The 18,367-nt window shown below is 58.2% G+C and overlaps 1 protein-coding gene across 2 annotated transcripts in view; it reads left to right on the top strand.

The window, feature by feature from the left end:
• The window catches only part of INPP5A (inositol polyphosphate-5-phosphatase A), a 36,348-nt gene extending 21,088 nt beyond the window's left edge, over positions 1 to 15,260 (top strand). The window contains exons 5-16 of one of the 2 annotated variants that reach the window (XM_061556233.1): positions 2,665 to 2,728; positions 3,625 to 3,728; positions 4,056 to 4,108; positions 4,886 to 5,005; positions 5,349 to 5,433; positions 8,559 to 8,654; positions 9,820 to 9,894; positions 10,627 to 10,700; positions 11,618 to 11,729; positions 12,394 to 12,462; positions 12,731 to 12,767; positions 14,947 to 15,260. In XM_061556233.1, coding sequence (XP_061412217.1) covers positions 2,665 to 2,728; positions 3,625 to 3,728; positions 4,056 to 4,108; positions 4,886 to 5,005; positions 5,349 to 5,433; positions 8,559 to 8,654; positions 9,820 to 9,894; positions 10,627 to 10,700; positions 11,618 to 11,729; positions 12,394 to 12,462; positions 12,731 to 12,767; positions 14,947 to 15,002 — 945 coding nt within the window. In that variant the 3' untranslated portion in view covers positions 15,003 to 15,260. Of the gene's footprint in view, positions 1 to 2,664; positions 2,729 to 3,624; positions 3,729 to 4,055; positions 4,109 to 4,885; positions 5,006 to 5,348; positions 5,434 to 8,558; positions 8,655 to 9,819; positions 9,895 to 10,626; positions 10,701 to 11,617; positions 11,730 to 12,393; positions 12,463 to 12,730; positions 12,831 to 14,946 lie in introns of both variants that reach the window. The other variant, XM_061556234.1, reaches the window with a different exon arrangement.
• The last annotated feature ends 3,107 nt before the right edge of the window (positions 15,261 to 18,367 follow it).

Raw genomic sequence — 18,367 nt, 5'->3', positions numbered from 1 at the left:
GGGGCCCGTGGCTACTGCTACTTCTGTGCTGGTGCTGCTACTGATGATGCTGCTACTGCTGCCGCCGCCGCCGTGATATTAATTGTTCATGGTGATGGGTGCCACGGGAGGGAGAGGGAGGGACGTGGGGATAGAGAGAGCATGAGGGACGCTGGAGCTGTGAGCGAGGGGCGTGCGGAGGAAGCCACGCGTGTAATGCCCGTCCCGCGATGCCCGGCCGTTTTCAATTTTCCAAGTATTTCTCTAGAGAGAGGGAATCCAATCTGATGGCAGGGCCCTCCTCTCCCTCCCTCTCTCCTCCCCATCTCCTCCCCCTCCCACCCCTCATCTGCGCTGCACGCGCGTTCCGCACCTGCTCACCGGCACGCCGCGGCGTGCCACGCGGAGCCACCCACTTAGCTCCGCGCCCACGTCCCCCAGAGAGCGGCCACACGCGCCCTGCAGCGGCGACACGCGCCCTGCAGTGGCGACACGCGCCCTGCAGCGGCCACACGCGCCCTGCAGCGGCCACACGCGCCCTGCAGTGGCGACACGCGCCCTGCAGCGGCGACACGCGCCCTGCAGCGGCCACACGCGCCCTGCAGCGGCGACACGCGCCCTGCAGCGGCCACACGCGCCCTGCAGCGGCGACACGCGCCCTGCAGCGGCCACACGCGCCCTGCAGCGGCGACACGCGCCCTGCAGCGGCGACACGCGCCCTGCAGCGGCGACACGCGCCCTGCAGCGGCCACACGCGCCCTGCAGCGGCGACACGCGCCCTGCAGCGGCCACACGCGCCCTGCAGCGGCGACACGCGCCCTGCAGCGGCCACACGCGCCCTGCAGCGGCGACACGCGCCCTGCAGCGGCCACACGCGCCCTGCAGCGGCGACACGCGCCCTGCAGCGGCCACAGACTTTGGTAGTGACACACACCCAGCACGAGTGTGCGGTTGATTGACAGCTCGAGGCCGCGATGGCTGTAGCCTCGGTGTGCTGTGTTGTTCCACCCGGGGTTAGAGGTCACGATGAGGTGGTAACGTTGATTCCATAACATTCTGTTCCGTTGCATCCCCCGACACAACTTAGGACGGATGAGGAACCCGTTTGTGACTGAGCCCTGAATGTGACGACCTTTGGCGGGCAACTCCGCACGACCACGCACACCCTTGCAGTGACAGCAGTGACCCGGCGCAGTGCAAAAATTCTAAACAAAGCGTCGTTTGCTTTGTCAAAATCAGGCCCTCTCGAGTGCGCGATTAGTGCGGCTAAGATCCTCGCAGTGACGGATGAATATCGTTTGCAGGCCTTTTAGTAGAAGTGGTGGGCCTCATGTGGCCGTCGGCCGCATAAAACAAAGTCGCGGGCCATGTCCAGGCATAGTCCCTCAATCCCAGCCTTAGGGCCTGTTGTCACCCTTTGAGTTTGTCTCATGCTGCAAAGTGGGTGGTGGTGTTGAGCAACGCCCTGAGGTCGTGGGCTTCTGCCGAGTGGGGGGAGGGGAGTCGCGGGGGCAGGGGGCAGGGGGGCAACCACGGTTATTGTGGCCTTGGGGCAGGGGTGGGGGGGGAATTGGGGGGGTACATCTGTGGAGGAGTGAGGCCTCATCGGTTTCACAGATCAAGCGAGCCCACAGAGGAGAAGGGGGGGGGGACGATCCCAAGCCAAGCGCAGTCCCTGCGGAGCCGCGCCCGGCGCCGTGGCACCGGCGTCGGCTTCCACACGGGGCGCACGGGACACCTGCGGCGGGGACACGCGCGTGCACACCCGCTCGGACGCGCCGCCGCGCTGACGCCACCCCGTCCCTGCTCCTGCAGCGCGTAATTAGGCCCCGAGGAGCTGACGGGCGCCGCCGTTATTTAGTGTGGATTTATGCAGTGCGATACGCGGGTTATTAATCACGCGCTAAGTGTAGTTACGCGGTAATTAAAGCCCATTGGACGGTGGACGCACGCTCACCGAGCCGGCATTAGCCCAGATTTACGTGGCGAGGGAGCGGCGGGGATCGCGGCCTGGAGAGTGATCGGCGATGGGGACGCCGTGAAAAGTCGCTCACCTGCCCGCACCTCCGCCGGCCCGCTCACCCGCTCACCTGTGCACTGTTTCGCACCCACACCCGTTTCACCCGCACAGCACATCCACTCGCCCAAACGGCCAGGTTCAGACCTGCACGCTGTGTGAACCTGCACCCCCGCTCACCTGCACACCTCTCCTGCACTCTCTCACGCCCACACCCGCGTGCCTACTCGCCTGTCTGCCTCTCTGCCCTGCTCGCTGTCTTGCCACCCCACGTGCCAGTGAGTGTGGTAGGTGGACTGTGTGTGATGCGTGGGGTGTGTGTATGTATTTGATACGTGTTGTGTGTGTATGGCAAGTGGGCTGTGTATGGTACGTGATTTAATGAAATTGTAAATGTTGTGGATTTACTCTCCAACACACCGGTGGGCTGAAGTAGTAACTAATTGACGTTTTGTTTACGTGACAAATCCCTTACTAATTGTCTGTGTCGGGTGGTGGAGGGTTACGACACATTTATACTTACACGATCTAACCCAAAAACCTTCATTATGAATAATATTGGTCACGAAATCCTACGTGTTAAACTACGTGATTTAAGTATGGTAACTGTAGTGGTAGATTGCAAATGTGTAATGTGTGGTTGTGGTCTATGTAATCTGTCACTGCAGGCTCTAGGAAACCTCTACTTCCTTCACGAGTCCCTTAGGAACACTTACCAGTTTGACTTCAAAGGTGAGACGCGGCTGACACACCACTCAAAACACTTACACACGCACACCACACACGCCACTCTACTAACACACCACTCACACACCACTCAACACTAACACCACACACACCACTCAAAACACTTACACACCACATACGCCACTCTACTAACACACCACTCACACACCACTCAACACTAACACCACACACACCACTCAAAACACTTACACACCACACACGCCACTCTACTAACACACCACTCACACACCACTCAACACTAACACCACACACACCACTCACAACACTTACACACCACTCACGCACACCACTCTACTAACACACCACTCACACACCATTCACACAACACACACCACGACCGCACCACACACGTCAATCACCCCACTAACACACCACTCGCACAACTAACACACCACTCACAACATTGACACACCACACACACCATGCTCACGCCATTCTTACACCACACACACACCACACTCCGCTCTTCACACACAAGTCACTCACCACTCACGCACCACACACCGCTCTTCACACACAAGTCACTCACCACTCACGCACCACACACTGCTGGCACACAAGTCACTCACCACTCACACACCACACACCGCTCTTCACACACAAGTGTACTCACCACTCACGCGCCACACACTGCTCGAACACAAATCACTCACCACTCAATGGAGGGCCCAGAGTCATGAGACTTAGCAAAATCCATCATTCTACTGTACCGTCTGTTTCATTCATTATTATTATTATTATTATATTCATCGCTGTTGCTGCGGCCGCCGTGAGTGAAGGCGAGGAGGGAGGCGGCATGAGAAGGCAGGTTGGGGCGGGGGGGGGGATTGGTGGCGGGGACCGCGTGTCCACCGCGTGACGCTGGTTCTGCGTGCGTGCAGCTCGCAAGTTCAAGAAGGTGACGGGCAAGGAGATCTACTCGGACACGCTGGACAGCACCACCATGCTGGAGAAGGAGAAGTTCCCCCAGGAGTTCTTCCCGGAGGTGAGCACGGTTCCTGGCTAGCACGCTGCGTGCAATGCGCGGCGCTTGCATGTGCGTGCGTGTGTGTGTGTTGGGCTTTCTTTACTCCGGTTGTGTAAGAGTTAAATCTCCGCCACCGCCACCACGGGACCGGAGGGCACGCGTCTCCATCCGTGGAGCCCACGACGGGGCCCAACTCCACCGGGCCCGGAACCAGAGGCGCACCTGTGGCGTAGAACGGGCATGCTGGCCACCCACCCCCTCGTGTGTTCCGCGTCGCTGTGCACGACCGTGAGTGAGAGTCATCGCTGATGCCTGCCGCCCATATCGCTATCCCCACCCCCGCAGTGCAAGTGGTCGCGGAAGGGCTACATCAGGACGAGGTGGAGCATTAGTGACAGGTAAGCCGCTCGCTCTCGCACCGCGCCCAGCCTCCCTGCACCTCACCCAGCCTCCCTGCACCCCGCCCAGCCTCCCTGCACCGCGCCCAGCCTCCCTGCACCTCACCCAGCCTCCCTGCACCGCGCCCAGCCTCCCTGCACCTCACCCAGCCTCCCTGCACCCCGCCCAGCCTCCCTGCACTGCACCCAGCCTCCCTGCACCCCGCCCAGCCTCCCTGCACTGCACCCAGCCACCCTGCACCCCGCCCAGCCTCCCTGCACCCCACCCAGCCTCCCTGCACTGCACCCAGCCTCCCTGCACCGCACCCAGCCACCCTGCACCCCACCCAGCCTCCCTACACCACGCCCAGCCTCCCTGCACCCCACCCAGCCTCCCTGCACTGCACCCAGCCTCCCTGCACCGCACCCAGCCTCCCTGCACTGCACCCAGCCTCCCTGCACCGTGCGCAGCCTTTTCCTTGTCAGACGAATGTGTAGAGTTATTTTGGTAATGATTTGTGTCTGTTCACCACTGCCAACACAGCAGCGGCAGTGGCGTCACCGACACAATGTATGTTGGTGATGCCCAGGGTTTCGTGCAACCTCGTTCAAATTGTCATTGGTCTGTGTCAAGGAAGAGGACGAAGAGGCTCACTGGTCGACATTGTTGCAGCTGTCACCAAACAACCCAAACTGGCCAGGGAGCAGGGGGATGGAGGGGTGGTGGGTGAAATGAACTGCGGTCGTATTCTGACCCCAGGGCTACCCTTCTGTGCTCGTGCCCGCCCTTGTGCGCAGCGTCTTTGACCTGATCAACATCCACCTGTTCCACGACGCCTCCAACATCACAGCATGGGAGGAGAGCCCCTCGGTGTACTCGAGCAACCGGCAGCGCGCGCTCTCGCACGTGCTCGACAGGTGGGCCCGCTGTCTCCTGCCGCTCCTCTCTCATCTCACCCTACTCCCCTCCACGCACCCGTGTGTTGTGTAACGTGTAATATTATGTGGTGCGATGTGTTGTATCATGAGTACTTTGTATGTGCAGCGCTTTGTGTTGCACTGTTTAATGCTTTCTCATGTCATGATGTGTACTATGTCTAGTGTGTAATATTGGTTTGTGTCACAGGTTGTTTTATTCTGTATAATGTTGAGTACTGTTAAGTTCTACATGATTGTTTCTCTGCTATTGGCTCGTGTACTGCAAGTTTACATCGTGTAACGTGTTGTTGTTGTTGTGTTTGTCGTGTTCCTGGTGGTGCAGGATCTCTGACCGGCGATACCAGACCGTGCCGTTCTTTATTTTCGGAGACTTCAACTTCCGGCTCGACGCCAGGCAGGTGGTGGAGGTGAGAGCACACAGACGTGGAACACAATGACGAAGAGCCCCCGTGTAGCCTTAAAAGACCGTTGGGGCAAGTGTTGTTAGCGAGCACCTACGCTGACGGACACGGCACACGAGGGGGCGGTTGGCCAGCACCACGCCCGGCCGCCGTTGTGTCCCTGGTGGCGATGTTTTACACATCACACTGCACCAGGTACTCATTTGAAGCCGAGTCGACCTAGGGGAGGCCCCAGGGCATGTTCAGATATTCCTCGCTGGTGTTGGTGGCCGCGAGCAGGAGTCGAACTCAGGTGCCGGGCTCGTAGCGTCGTGCGCTAACCACTATACTACCGCATCCCAAACACAACAACAACAACCGCCATTTGCCATTAAGTTGCGGTGATGTCACCACAGAACTTGCGCCATGCTATACGCACTTTAAAGCCACGTGAAGTGTCGAACACCCACTGACGGGAGGTCACGGGACAGACCCAAGTGCCATGGGTTGACGGACTGAGATGACTGGCCTGATGCACCATCTGTGCCCCCTACTATCCCAAACACACACACAGACACACATGCAAAGGCAGACACATACACAGACACATACCCCCCGTCCAACCCGGGAGCACTTCGTGGGGCGTGCACCGGCGGCTGCTGCTGAGTCGCGAGAGCTTGGGGGTGCAGCTGGGGGTGGGGGTCGCGTGAGGGGGGGGGGCGTCCGCTTGGCCCGACCCGGCCTTGCCGCTGCCTGCCGGCCTGGCTGTAGGGTGCTGCGTCTCGAGCGGTGTGGTGGTAACGCTTGGGCCTCGCAGCAAAGAAGCGCCCGGGTTCGATTCCCGACTTGGGCACCTTTCTGCGTGGAGTTTGTACATTTACCCCCCATAGCTTTTCTCCAGTTTCGTGCCAGAAGTAAAACAATTACAGAGCAATTTACTCAATTGGGATCACACAGAGCAACGCTCTCTCTAGTACCCTGTAGGCAGGATCCTATTAAATAAAGAGTCCCAAGACTCTGTGAGGCTTTCCTGGGTAAACAAGCACAATGAAAACAATGATCTGGCTCGATGTATGGCTGTATGTTTAGTGTATCTGGCTCTCAGGTCAAAGTGAGAGCGGTTTTCCGGCTCAAATGAGCATCGAGACGGTGCTCATCTCCTGTTTACAGCCCTGCGGAGCCAGTGCTGGAAATTCCACATTCATATGGCGGGGGCGAGTCTATCCCTAGGACCGTCGCTGTTGACTTCCCCACCAAGTGGTACTCTGTTTTACTGACCCCGGAGGGAGGGATGATGATGGGTGGACGAGTCAACCCCCAGCCAGGATTTGAACTCGCAACCTTTCCGATTTGCCAACCTGCTCACTCTTCCTGCTCGCTCTGTGCCGTCCATCGGGCTATTCAGCAATTAATCCCCAACTCTGACATCGGCGTTTGAGGCTGCTTCCTCTCTCTCTGGTCCAGGGCGTCCGCAAAACCTCCGCAGATTTCCACGTCCGTTCCGTCAAACGGGGGTTGGGGCTGGGGGGGGCGCACCCCCTCTTTTCTGCAGTAGGAGAATGCTTTTGTAAAATGTAAATAACAAGGGAGCGGGGAAGGAGGGCCCCTCATTATAACTTGATCTGCTCCGGCTGTGCGAGCTTTGGGGGGGGGGGGGGGGTGGTGAGGGTTGATTGAAGGGGGGGGGGGGGGGGTGGGAGGGGCACTGCCGTTTTGTCGCCCAAACAGAAACAGTGACAGCTGAGAGGGACTGTTGGGTGGCGGGCGGCATCCGTAATCTGTTAAACAGCTTTCGCGGGCGTTGGGGTTTAACCAGGCAGAACGGAGACGCCTTTGTCGGCGCGCCGCAGCCATCTGCTGGAGGCCTGCCTGGCCGCCGCCCCCCTTTTGTGCCGCCCTCTCCGCATGTGAAACGCACGCGGGGGGAACCCTTTGTGCCGCTCTACAGGGGCCCTTTATGGGCCTTGTGCGGCCCCATTGTGGTGCCGGGGCCGCCCGAGCGGAGGCTTTGTCGCGCCGTACGTGGCGGTTTGTCAGACTACAGATGTTTGTGTACGGGGGTCGGGGGTCAGGTTTGATTTCACGGGGTCGGTTCGGCCGAACACTGGCGAGAGACGGCCAACTTAGCGATTCATGGGCCCCTCGCGCATTTAGTTTCAATTGCAGAGCGATTACCATTCAGGGCCTGGGAGTGGGCGAGTGCGCGCGCGTGTGTGCGTGTGTGCATGCGTGCGTGCGTGTGTGCATGCGTGCGTGTGTGCGGGGCTGTTTGTATTGTCCACCCTCTCATCGCGGACTCCCCACTAAGTGGCTTCCTCCTTTCACTTTTTCACTTCCACTGGAGTGCCCCCACACTGGCCCACCTACCCCTGCTGTCCGCGAGACCCCTGCCATCGGCCACCAGCCTCCTACGGTCACGCTACTCCCAGTAGGGGGGGGGGGGGGCTATTGCGGAAAGTAGTAAAGTTGCCCCCCCCCTACATTGTCACCAGCGGGCAGTGCGGCAAAATCAATTCTTTGCGCTTTACTATGCGCCGGCATTTACTGCCCCCCCCCCCCCCCCCGCCTTAACCAATCCACATACTGACAAGCATGGTGAAGTATGGTCAAATGGCCCCCGTAACCTGCACACCTTTGGGAAAGGCCCTCGCCCACCAGTGGATTGACTAAAGGGCCGAGTCGGTGTGTGAATATTCCGGTAGCAGTTGGCGCAGTGAGGAGCACCGTTTGCCAGTCGTCTTGGTCAACTAGTCGATACCACCTGGGTCTCTCCCGTGACCTGCCAGCTGTGAGCATTCTACACTTCACATGACGGCCTCAGTATGCACCTAGCCTGCCACAATCAGTCAACCCATACAACTCGGGTCTGCCCCGTGACTTCCTACCAGCAGCGAGAGCCTTCCACAAGCCAGGCTCGGTACACTGGCTTGTGCCAGGCTAGATAGCACAGTTAGCTACGCACAGTGCAAAGGAAGTTCGACATACATACAAGTGCTGTGGTGATGTCACCGCCACTGAGTGGTGAATGGCGCCGTTATTGTGTGTACATTAACCCTGTGTGTGTGCGTACACATGGTTAGTGTGTGTGTAACATGAACCCTGGGTGTGTGTGTACACTTTTAATCTTGCATGCGTGTGTGTGCCGTACCCAGTCGCTGTGTGGAGAGGCGACACTGGAGACGGTGAAGACGCCGAACACGGACGAGGTGGATCGCGTCGTCTACACCGAGTCCAACAACGACCGCAAGGTGCGTGGCGCCGCAGTAGCGGCGACACCCAGACGCATGGGATTACACACACGCACACGCACACAACAAACACAGAGATCCCCGTACAGACACACGAGGGGATGGGTGGCTAGCAACACGCCTATTGGCGATATTTAGACTTCGCACCAGCTACTGATTTAAGACAGAGTCTAAACTGGGCATTAGTGGCAATTCGAACTTAGGTCGTCGGGTTCATAGCGCAGTGCGCTAACCACCGTGCCACCATCCCACAGATACAGTCGGAGAGACGCGCACACACGCACATTCACCCGCACAAAGGACAAATATCCCCCACATGACATGGGTGGACAGCCTACGGCCCACGGCCGGGATACGGCCCCTGATTTCATGTCACACGACGGCCCGCAGCCACGTCAGTCAGGGCTGCCACTTCGAAACAGCCCGCAAACGATATTTATCCAACGCTGCTAGCATCTTAGCTGCACTAATTGGGTACTAGAGAGGTAAATCGTTTAACCTGGTAACAACGCTGTGTTTCTAATTGTAGTGCAAGGTGTGTGTGGCTGCCCACCAAAGGTCCATTCCAGCACTCAGTAAGGAAAGCCGCACACACACTGGTTCCCCGGCCTGTGTCCTATAACAGCCCGTGTGCATCTCCCGTAGTCCGTGTGCGTCTCCCGTAGTCCGTGTGCGTCTCCCGTAGTCCGTGTGCGTCTCCCGTAGTCCGTGTGCGTCTCCCGTAGTCCGTGTGCGTCTCCTGTAGTCCGTGTGTCTCCCGTAGTCCGTGTGTGTCTCCCGTAGTCCGTGTGTCTCTCGTAGTTATGCCCAGCTTCACCGCACATACATGTGCTGTGTATTTGTGTTGTGGGGGAACAGTGACGTCATGGTTAGCACACTGCACAAGGAACCCGGAGTTCCAGGTTCGATTCCCGCTCACGACCAATAAAAGTGGCAAATATTGAACTGGTCCTGGACCTCCCCTAGGTCTAGTCAGCCTTAAATGAGTACCTGCTGTTGTGTGGAAGCATCAGCATTGGGAAACAAAGGTAGCCGGGCGTGATGATGACCACTACCCCCCCTCGTGTGCTGTGTCGGCCTTCATAGGTGCTACTCGCTAACCACACTTGCCCCAACAGTATATTAAAGTGGGGGATCTCTGTGTGTATGTGTGTGTGTGGTGTAGGTGGTGCTGCGCATGGAGAAGAAGCTCTTTGAGTACATTCACCAGGGCATATTCCGCGAGGACAACGGCAGTGATGTGCGTGCCCCTCCCCCCTCCCCCCGCCACTCCTGCCCATGGAACTTGTTTGCGTAGACTCAGTGCCCGATTTTAAAACTTTACTTGCAGATTCCTTGTTTTGGGATACACGTAGCGGTTGTTTCCTCCGACTGCAAAACGATTGGCAGGACCCTCTTGAAAAATCGTCTTGGAATTCATTGAGGCTTGCTTGGGTGAACAAGATTAAGAGGTGAAATAATCCCCAAACAGGTTGCAGCCAGTGTCTATCCTACAGGCTGCAGACACAGTAATATAGGTGATTTGGGTTAGATCTCGTAAATATAAATGCGTCGTTAAACCCACCACCACTCGACACAGCCAATTAGTAAGGTTTGTCATGTTAACAGAACGTGCCAATTCGTCATTAGTACAGCACACCGGTTGTGTTGAAGAGCAAATCCATAACATTTACAATCTGAGTACGACGCTACGCCAGTAATTACAACTAGCATCATCAGGCGGACAGCCAGATTCATATTATTGATGATATTGGTTGCGAAAGCCTACGTGTTAAACTGCAGACAGTGTATCTATCCCACTGTCACCAGGCCTAGCTCCTGCCTGCGCTCCTGCCAGGATCTGTAGTTTCCCGTGCACAACACAGGACCCGAGTTTAAACGTCGACTGCTCTGTGCCTCCTCTCCCGCCTTGGCGCCCCCCGTCCCTCACCCCTCACCCCACACTCCACACCTCTTCATTTGACATTCGCAGCTGCACAGATTTGACCGGGAGTTCTTGGCCTTCAAGGACCGTCTCTGGGAGCAGGACATCGGCTTTCCTCCCAGGTGAGACGGAGGCCTGCGGCATGGATGACCCCGCGGCCTCCACAGTGGTGCCGCTCGCTTCTGGAGCGTGGTGTGCGGGCCCCGCTGCAAGCAAAGAAATTACGGGCAAAGAAATATTCGCAGAAGAACCATATTGAACGTGATGGTGTTTATTTTTGCACGGTCAAATTGTTGACCATCGGCTCAGTTACACCCGAGAAGTGGGTTTAATAACAACTCAGTCTATGAGAGTTGATGGGTCTCTCTGTGTGAGTTCGTGGGTCTCTAAGTGACTCTACGAGTGTCTACGAGCTAAGACCATCGACTCTCTATACTTGAGGGACCCGGTTTAATCGGCGGCCAGTTGCTGAAACCGGGATTCGAACCCAGCATCTCAGGGGTTGCCGGCTCTGCGCCCCTGCCCTCTGAGTCACGCAGCCACCGCAGGTGTGGCCGTTGTTAATTGATGCGCTCGCGTGGGGTCAGGGAGGGGGACGGCGTGACGGTCAGCGCTGCCTGCCCCTGGCCGCGGTGAACAATCAGCGTGATGCATTCCACTGGCTGACCCCAGCGATCGCTCCCCGCGTCTGCGTGATTGGGAGGGTGTGTGCGTGTACGCGTCTGCGCGTTCCTGTGTGTGTGGGTGTGTGTGGGTGTCTATATGTGTTTGTGTGTTTCTGCGTGTGGGTGTGTGTCCGTGCATTTGTGCGTTTTCTATTATGTGCCAGTTTGTGTGCGAGTGGAGCGCGGCGGCGCAGCGGTATGCGCGCTGCGCTCCGAACGCGGTGAGCCGCGTTCTATTCCCGCCCACGGCCCGGTCCTGGGCCTCTCCTCGGTCGACTCGACCATAACCGAGTACGCGGTGCGGTGCGAATACATGGGGTACCGACGACGCTCAATGTGGGCTACGCGTGGGCTCTGTGACTCGGTGTGCGCAGCTACCCGTACAGCGAGGACAGCAGCCAGGGCAGGAGCTACATGAACACGCGCTGCCCGGCCTGGTGCGACCGCGTGCTCATGTCCCACTCGGCACGCGAGCTCTTCCACAAGGTGACACGCTCACACATGCTCGCACAAAACAAACACAAAGATCCCCCGTGTAGCCGTCACAGACTGTTGGGGCAAGTGCTGTGAGCGCACGCGCGTGCGCTCACAGAAAGAATCGCACCACAAATACACGCACGCTCACAAAAAAGGCGCGCGCGCATACACGCACATGCATGTACATTACAAATACAAGGATCCCCCGTGTCCATCACAAACACGCACACATGCACTCGCACGTCTACACACATGCACAGATACGCACCGCACATACAAGCATGCTCACACAAAGAGAAAGATCCCCTATGTAGTCTTAATATATATGGCATTATGGGTCCATGCACACGCACGCACTGACGCACACATACGCCTGTACACACACGGGTGGGCAATCAAAACCGTGTCTGCGTTATTCTTTTGACGCTGCGTGAAGCGGCACGAGAGGTCGCCCACGCTTGTTTGACTCTCCAGGGCGACGATTTACTCGGAGTCTACGGACGACGTTGACATTCGGTTTCTATCTCCGGCGGTTCGTCCACTGGTGGCGCCGGTTCTAACGGCCGGGCGACTCTTGTCGTGCGTGTGCGTACGCGTGTGTGTGTGTGTGCACGCGCGTGTGTGTGTGTGCGCGCGTGTGTGCGTGCGTGTGCGTGTGTGTGCGCGTGTTCAGGGAGAGGGGGAGGACGCGGTCCCCGTCTACAACAACATCGGCGCCAATGTGTGCATGGGCGACCACAAGGTAGCTCGCTCGTGTACGGCACACGGCGCGGCGGAGCACTGGCACGCACACACGCTCACACCCGCACGCACGCACACACACGCACACACGTGGTTTAACAGCGCGTGTGTGTCTGTGTGTGTGCGCATTTGTGTGTGGATGCGTCTGCGCGTGTGTGTATGTGTTTGTGTGCACGTGTGTGCTTATTTCTGCGTGTGCATGCACGAATTTGTGTGTGTGTGAATCTGGATGTGTGCACATGTGCCCGTGTGTGTGTGTGCATCCCCAGCCGGTGTTCCTGTGCTTCAGGCTGGTGGTGGGAGCAGGTAAACGCAGCGCTGCCGATCCCCAGTGTTGTGCTGTGCAGTGACCCGTGTGCCTTGCTCGTGGTAATGCATCGTTTTTTCCTTTTAATTCAATCACTCCTCACACAATTCTCGCTTGCATTGTTTTATACACTCGCGCTCACGCACGCACACACGCACGCGCACACGCACGCGCTCACGCATGCACACGCACAGTATGAGACACTCCTGGCCCCTCACGCTGCCTCTAGCGACGTCAGCCGCCAGCGTGGCCGTGTGCCGAGTTGAGCTTTTCTGGGTCAGTGGGTCAAGACTCGGTCTCCCCTTGCCCATTGGCTCTGTGGAACATGTCTCTGCTTCATCTGCAAAGCCTCGTTGAGTCTCAACTCAAGACTCTTTCAAAAGAGCCCCTTTGCTCCCCCCCCCCCCCCCCCCCTTGCACGAAGCAGAGAGACACTGAGCGTTGTCAGCCCTCTCCGCGCCCTACAGCGCCTGCCCTATAGGTCCCCGATTCGAGTACCGGCCAGGCTCACCTCCTGCTTAGCTTCCTAGTGATATATTACGTTGATCGGGCGCGTTCAAGATGATTTAGTCGCGGAACAAGAGCCTTGCTTTAATTGCTTCGAGCCGTTTGTCAAAGGGATGAATAATGTCGGCTGACGTGACAGTAACGCTAAACTAATTAACTCGGTGGATAGACGAATTCGCTGATGGGCTCCGTCAGAGTTCACAAGGTTTGGTGAGCAGTGTCTCGCAACCAGCTGCCCCCAGATGCAGATTCTGACGGAGAGCACGGGGCAGTCCGGGTTTTCCCCCAGTTCCGTTCCTTTGAGGGTTCCCAGGAGTGTCTCTGTGTCCTGTTGACGTCACGCTTGATGTATATGGTATCCGTGTGTGTGTGTATATAACAAAGACAAAGAGTTGTATGTGGTGAAATCATTAGCGCATTGCTCTATGAACTCGAAGACCAAAATTCGATTCCCACTCGCATCTCACAACAGTCGGTGACGGAATATCTGAACCGGTCCTGTGCCTGCCCAAGTTAGACTCGGCCTGAAATTAGTACCTAGTGTGGTGTGTGTAAACATCACCACTGGGCGGTAGTGGTGCTGGCAATCCACACCCTCGTGTGCCGTGCCGGCCTTCATATGTGTTCGCTAATACCACTTTCCCCAACAGTCTGTTAAAGGCTACACGGGGCATCTTTGTCTTTGTATGTATAACACCCACACACGCCTTGCATACACTGACATGTATATATATGTGATGCTTGAATAAAACACACACTGCACACATTACTGCACATACTCTACATATATTGCACAGGCTGCAATTTAACCGTTTGTGGTAGTTCGTCATCCAGATGAACAATTGAGCCCTCGATATACAGTGAGTGTACTGTGTATACAGTGAGTGCACTGTATATTTGTGCGGAGCTGTGGCACAATTAGTTAGCGCACTGTGTTCCAAACTCCGGGGACCCGAGGTCGTATGGCCAAACACACCCTCCCGACCGGCGACACGGCAACGGGGAAGCCGCTCATCCAGCAGTGGATTGACAAAGAGGCTGTACAATTGTGTACACGCTCCAGCCTATGTAGTACGTGTGTATGTGCAGTATATATATAACCGTACAATATTTCGGTTTTACTCTGGACTCTTTGATAGTGCACGTTGTGGTGGTGCACGGTGTTGTTGTGGTGGTGCACGGTGTTGTTGTTGTAGTTGCTTCGTTACCCGACGGCGTGGTTTCCCCCGGTGCTGGTGATGATTTTAATCGTAGCGGCCGCGCCAAAAACTATTTAATTGTGAACCGCCGGCTCCGATTGCAACTCCGTAATCATCCCCAATGCCGAGAGGAAACCAGGCCGGGAAGGCGGCACCCCCGGTGTGAATCCCGCCAGTGTCAACCCTGGTCCCTGCTGCTCTTTGTCCTTGACCCGTGCTGCCCTCTGTCCTTGTGTCCTGCTGCCCTTGACCCGGGCTGCCCTTTGTTCTTTGTCCCTGCTGTCCTTGACCCGTGCTGCCCTCTGTTCTTGACCTGTGCTGCCCTTTGTCCTTGACCCGTGCTGCCCTCTGACCTTGCGACTTTGCTGTACTCTGAATTTGGGATTGCCTAGCACTCCAGCACTGACCCTTCCAAAGGCAGCGTACTGATCGCCCGCCCCGTGTCCGCACGTGAACGTCTGACCTCCGCCAGACAAGAAGAGCCATCGGCAGAATGGGGGGCGGTTCCTGCGCGAGACGGCCGTGTGAACGGGCTCCGGGGGGCTCCACCAGAGCGCACCCTCCCCCCTACCGTCAACGCCCCCCTCCCTCACTTCCCCCCCCCCCCGAGTGGAGCAATACCCAGCTCCTCCACACCATTCTCCCCCCCCGTCCCCCCCGTCCTTCCCCTCCACCGCTCGCTCACTCTTAGCGCTCCACTCGCCAACTCGCTCACTCACCTCTGTGAGCGGTTCGCTTGGCCCCGAGTGGTGGTCACCAAAGCCACCCCCCCCCCCACTCACCCCCCCCCACTCACCCCCTCCCACTCACCCCCTCCCACTCACCCCCCTCCACTCACCCCCCCCCCCCACTCACCCCCCCCCCACTCACCCCCTCCCACTCACCCCCCCACTCACCCCCTCCCACTCACCCCCCCCCCACTCACCCACTCCCACTCACCCCCCCCCACTCACCCCCCCCCCACTCACCCCCCCCACTTGCCCGCGCCACCGCGCTCTGCTCACGAAGAGCCCCCCGCTCACCTCTACTGCACCAGTCCCTGCGGGCCCCACCCCTGGCCCGTGACACCGCTGTGAATGTGCCATAGCCCCCCACCAGCGCGGGGGCGAGTGGGCGAGCGGGGTTAGTGCCGTCTGCGTCCACCTCGCCGGCCTCTGAAGAGCGATGGAGGCTCCAGGTGGAGGCTTCTCCCGCTGTGATCACCCCCTGACCCCTGACCCCCCACTCCCCTCTCCAGGGGATGCCGGTGGCGAGGTTTGCGAGCCACATGGGGGGGGGGGGGCCCTCGTGGGCCGTGCCACGCCACGGCTTTACGGTTGTGGGGGGCGGGGGGGGGAAGGGGGGAGGCTCCACACTTCTTACCGTTTTAACGTCTCACAGTTTACGTTTTATATTTTAACTCGGTCGGGTTCGACGTCCCGCACGTTTTAGCATTCATGTTCCGTGCAGAGCACGAGAGCTTTAATGACTTTCGTCGTCGGCAGGAGAGGAGAGAGAGAGTTGTTCTCTTTGGGTTCTAATGGTTCGTGGTTATTATATTTTTTATCGTTAAGAGAGCTGCCTCGGTGGCCACCTGTAACCATTGCGTTAGCCAAACTAATGTAACTACTATTACCGTCGTTATTATTATACATACGCGACTTCGGGGGATCTGGTGGTGATGATGGTGATGATGAATTTGGGCGTCTGATTTTTTTCAGGTGTATTTTTTTTCGTTTGAGGTTTGGTTGAACAGTGGGGGGGGGGGGGAGGGAGCGATCTTCGCGCTCTTTGGCGAGTGGGGGGGGGCGGTGAGGGTTAGGGGATGGTGTGGTCCCACCCTAGCATCTAAGAAGTGGCATTCGTGTACATACGGTCTGTGAGTGAGGGTGTGAGTGTGTGAGTATTTGGCCTGTGCAGAGGTATATGTATCACGCTCTCATGACCCCAGTGGCACGGATTGGAAGCTCCCGGAGCTCGTCCGGAGCCGGGGTCTTCCACCCCGGTGACGCCGGGAGCCACGTGGCGCCGCCGCCGCCGCGGTGGTTGAGGCGGTGCGCGTGGACGTGTGATGCGCGAGGTAGACACCGCGTGTGCACGTGTCGCAGTTAACACTATCGTGCCGCTACCCCCCCCCGCCCCGCAGCCTCCCTCCCTCTATCCCTCTCCCTCCAGCCCCTTCCCTACCTCCCTCCCTCCATCCCTCTCTCACTCCAGGGTTGGACGCGGGGGGAGGGGGCAGGGTGCCATGGGGGTGTCCCCCCACCCCCACTTACATAACCCAGGGATCTCCTCAATTCCCAGGGCCCCCTTGAATCCCCCACTACCCTCTAATCCAGGAGTCCCTTCAGGGTCCCCTCAATGCCCTGGTTCTCCTCAAAACCCAGGAGTCTTTTCTCAGGCTTGATCTCATCCCAAGGTCTCCCAGAACGCCCCTGTACCTGGCGCACTACAAACCTCCCGTGCCCTCGCCGTGGGCCGTGGCGATGGCGGTGACGCCGCGACCCGCAAGATATTCCCTCGTAGAACTTCACCCCTGGTTCTTTCACATCCGCAAGTTCTCATCACACTCCCCGTGGCTTCCTTTCGATCCCCCGGGTCACTTTGTATCGCCCGGGTCCCCCCCCCCCCCCCCCCCCGCGTTTTCCTGGGTCCCCCCCCTCGTGCCGTGGAGCTCGTGTGACGTGACCTCGTTGTGCCGTAGTCGTGGTGCCGCATGCTGTGTTTTGTGCCCCCATTCGCCCCGACCTCCCTTCGCCCCCACCACCCCCCCAAATTCCAGCGTCACCGATGACGTTCGGATCAGGAATGGCCGAATCTATGTCCCCTGCGTGACATCGGTTGCCGGGTGGGGGTCCCAAGGGTCCAGGGATGGTCCAGGACCCCCCCCCCCCTCCCCAAGGCTGTGACGATTCTCTAAGAGGGCCGAGGCAGCCCCGTGGCCTCTAAGCGCAGCGGTGCCTCCCAGCCAACTCGCTCCACGTGGCCCCCGCTATTGAGACGCAGCACGTCAGAGTAGCCGGGAAGGCACTGACGAGGGGAGGGTTGGAGATGGGGGGATCAGATTTGAGAAAATTTTAAAGATAATTTACGACGGAAAATCAGGCGGCCGAGTGACGCAGAGGTTGGGAGCGCCGCTGTGGTCCAATCTGAGCCGCCTCCGCCCGCGATTCAGCCGCGTCGCCAGTTGATCGTCTTCGCCTCGTTATAAACGACAACGCCAAAAACACTTTTATTCTAAGTTTTTTGTTCCGCGTAATTTGGCCCAAATTCCAGCTCTGGTCATTAAATCTCGGGTTGTGGCCGTCGTGAGACGACTCCCTGGCAGGGCGGGCGGGCCGCACCGCGGTGCAGGTGGCGGCATGGCTGGGTCCTTCAGAAGTCCTGTGAGATCCGCGTTTCGCGCGGGCGGTTCGGCACTGCTCGAATCGTTACGAATTGGTTCTTCGTCTTATCACGTAACGCCGCCAATCGCACAGATCGAGGGTGTAATCGGGGATTTTAAAATATATATACACAAATATATATAAAATATATATTATGCGGCAATTATTGTTGTTTTTTTCTCCTCCCGGTGACAGTTTCCCCTAAATCGTCCCTTTGATGTTTATGATGGCATCGACGTTCACTTGCGGAGCGGCACGGCGACTGCGCGACGGGGAGTGGGGGGGGGGATTGCCCCCCTTCACTGCCGCGCAGTCGTTAGCCGCGTGGCGCCCTTCTAGAGAATCCACACGGCGCCCTTCTAGAGAATCCACACGGCGGAGGGGGAGGGGTGGTGGGGGGGGCAGAGCGGTGGGGAGAGGGGGGGGCTCGCGGTGGTGTGGGCGGCCGTGGCGGTTCTCGCCCGCCGCTGGTTTTGTATATCGCGTGCCCACCCCCACCCACCCCTCCCGCGCCCCCCCAACCTCCAC

This window comes from Lethenteron reissneri, chromosome 22, assembly GCF_015708825.2.
Source record: "Lethenteron reissneri isolate LAM-NWPU_2019-01 chromosome 22, ASM1570882v1, whole genome shotgun sequence".
Taxonomy (NCBI): domain Eukaryota; kingdom Metazoa; phylum Chordata; class Hyperoartia; order Petromyzontiformes; family Petromyzontidae; genus Lethenteron; species Lethenteron reissneri.
Note: the sequence above shows the minus strand (reverse complement) of the source record. Positions and strands in the feature narration are given on the sequence as shown.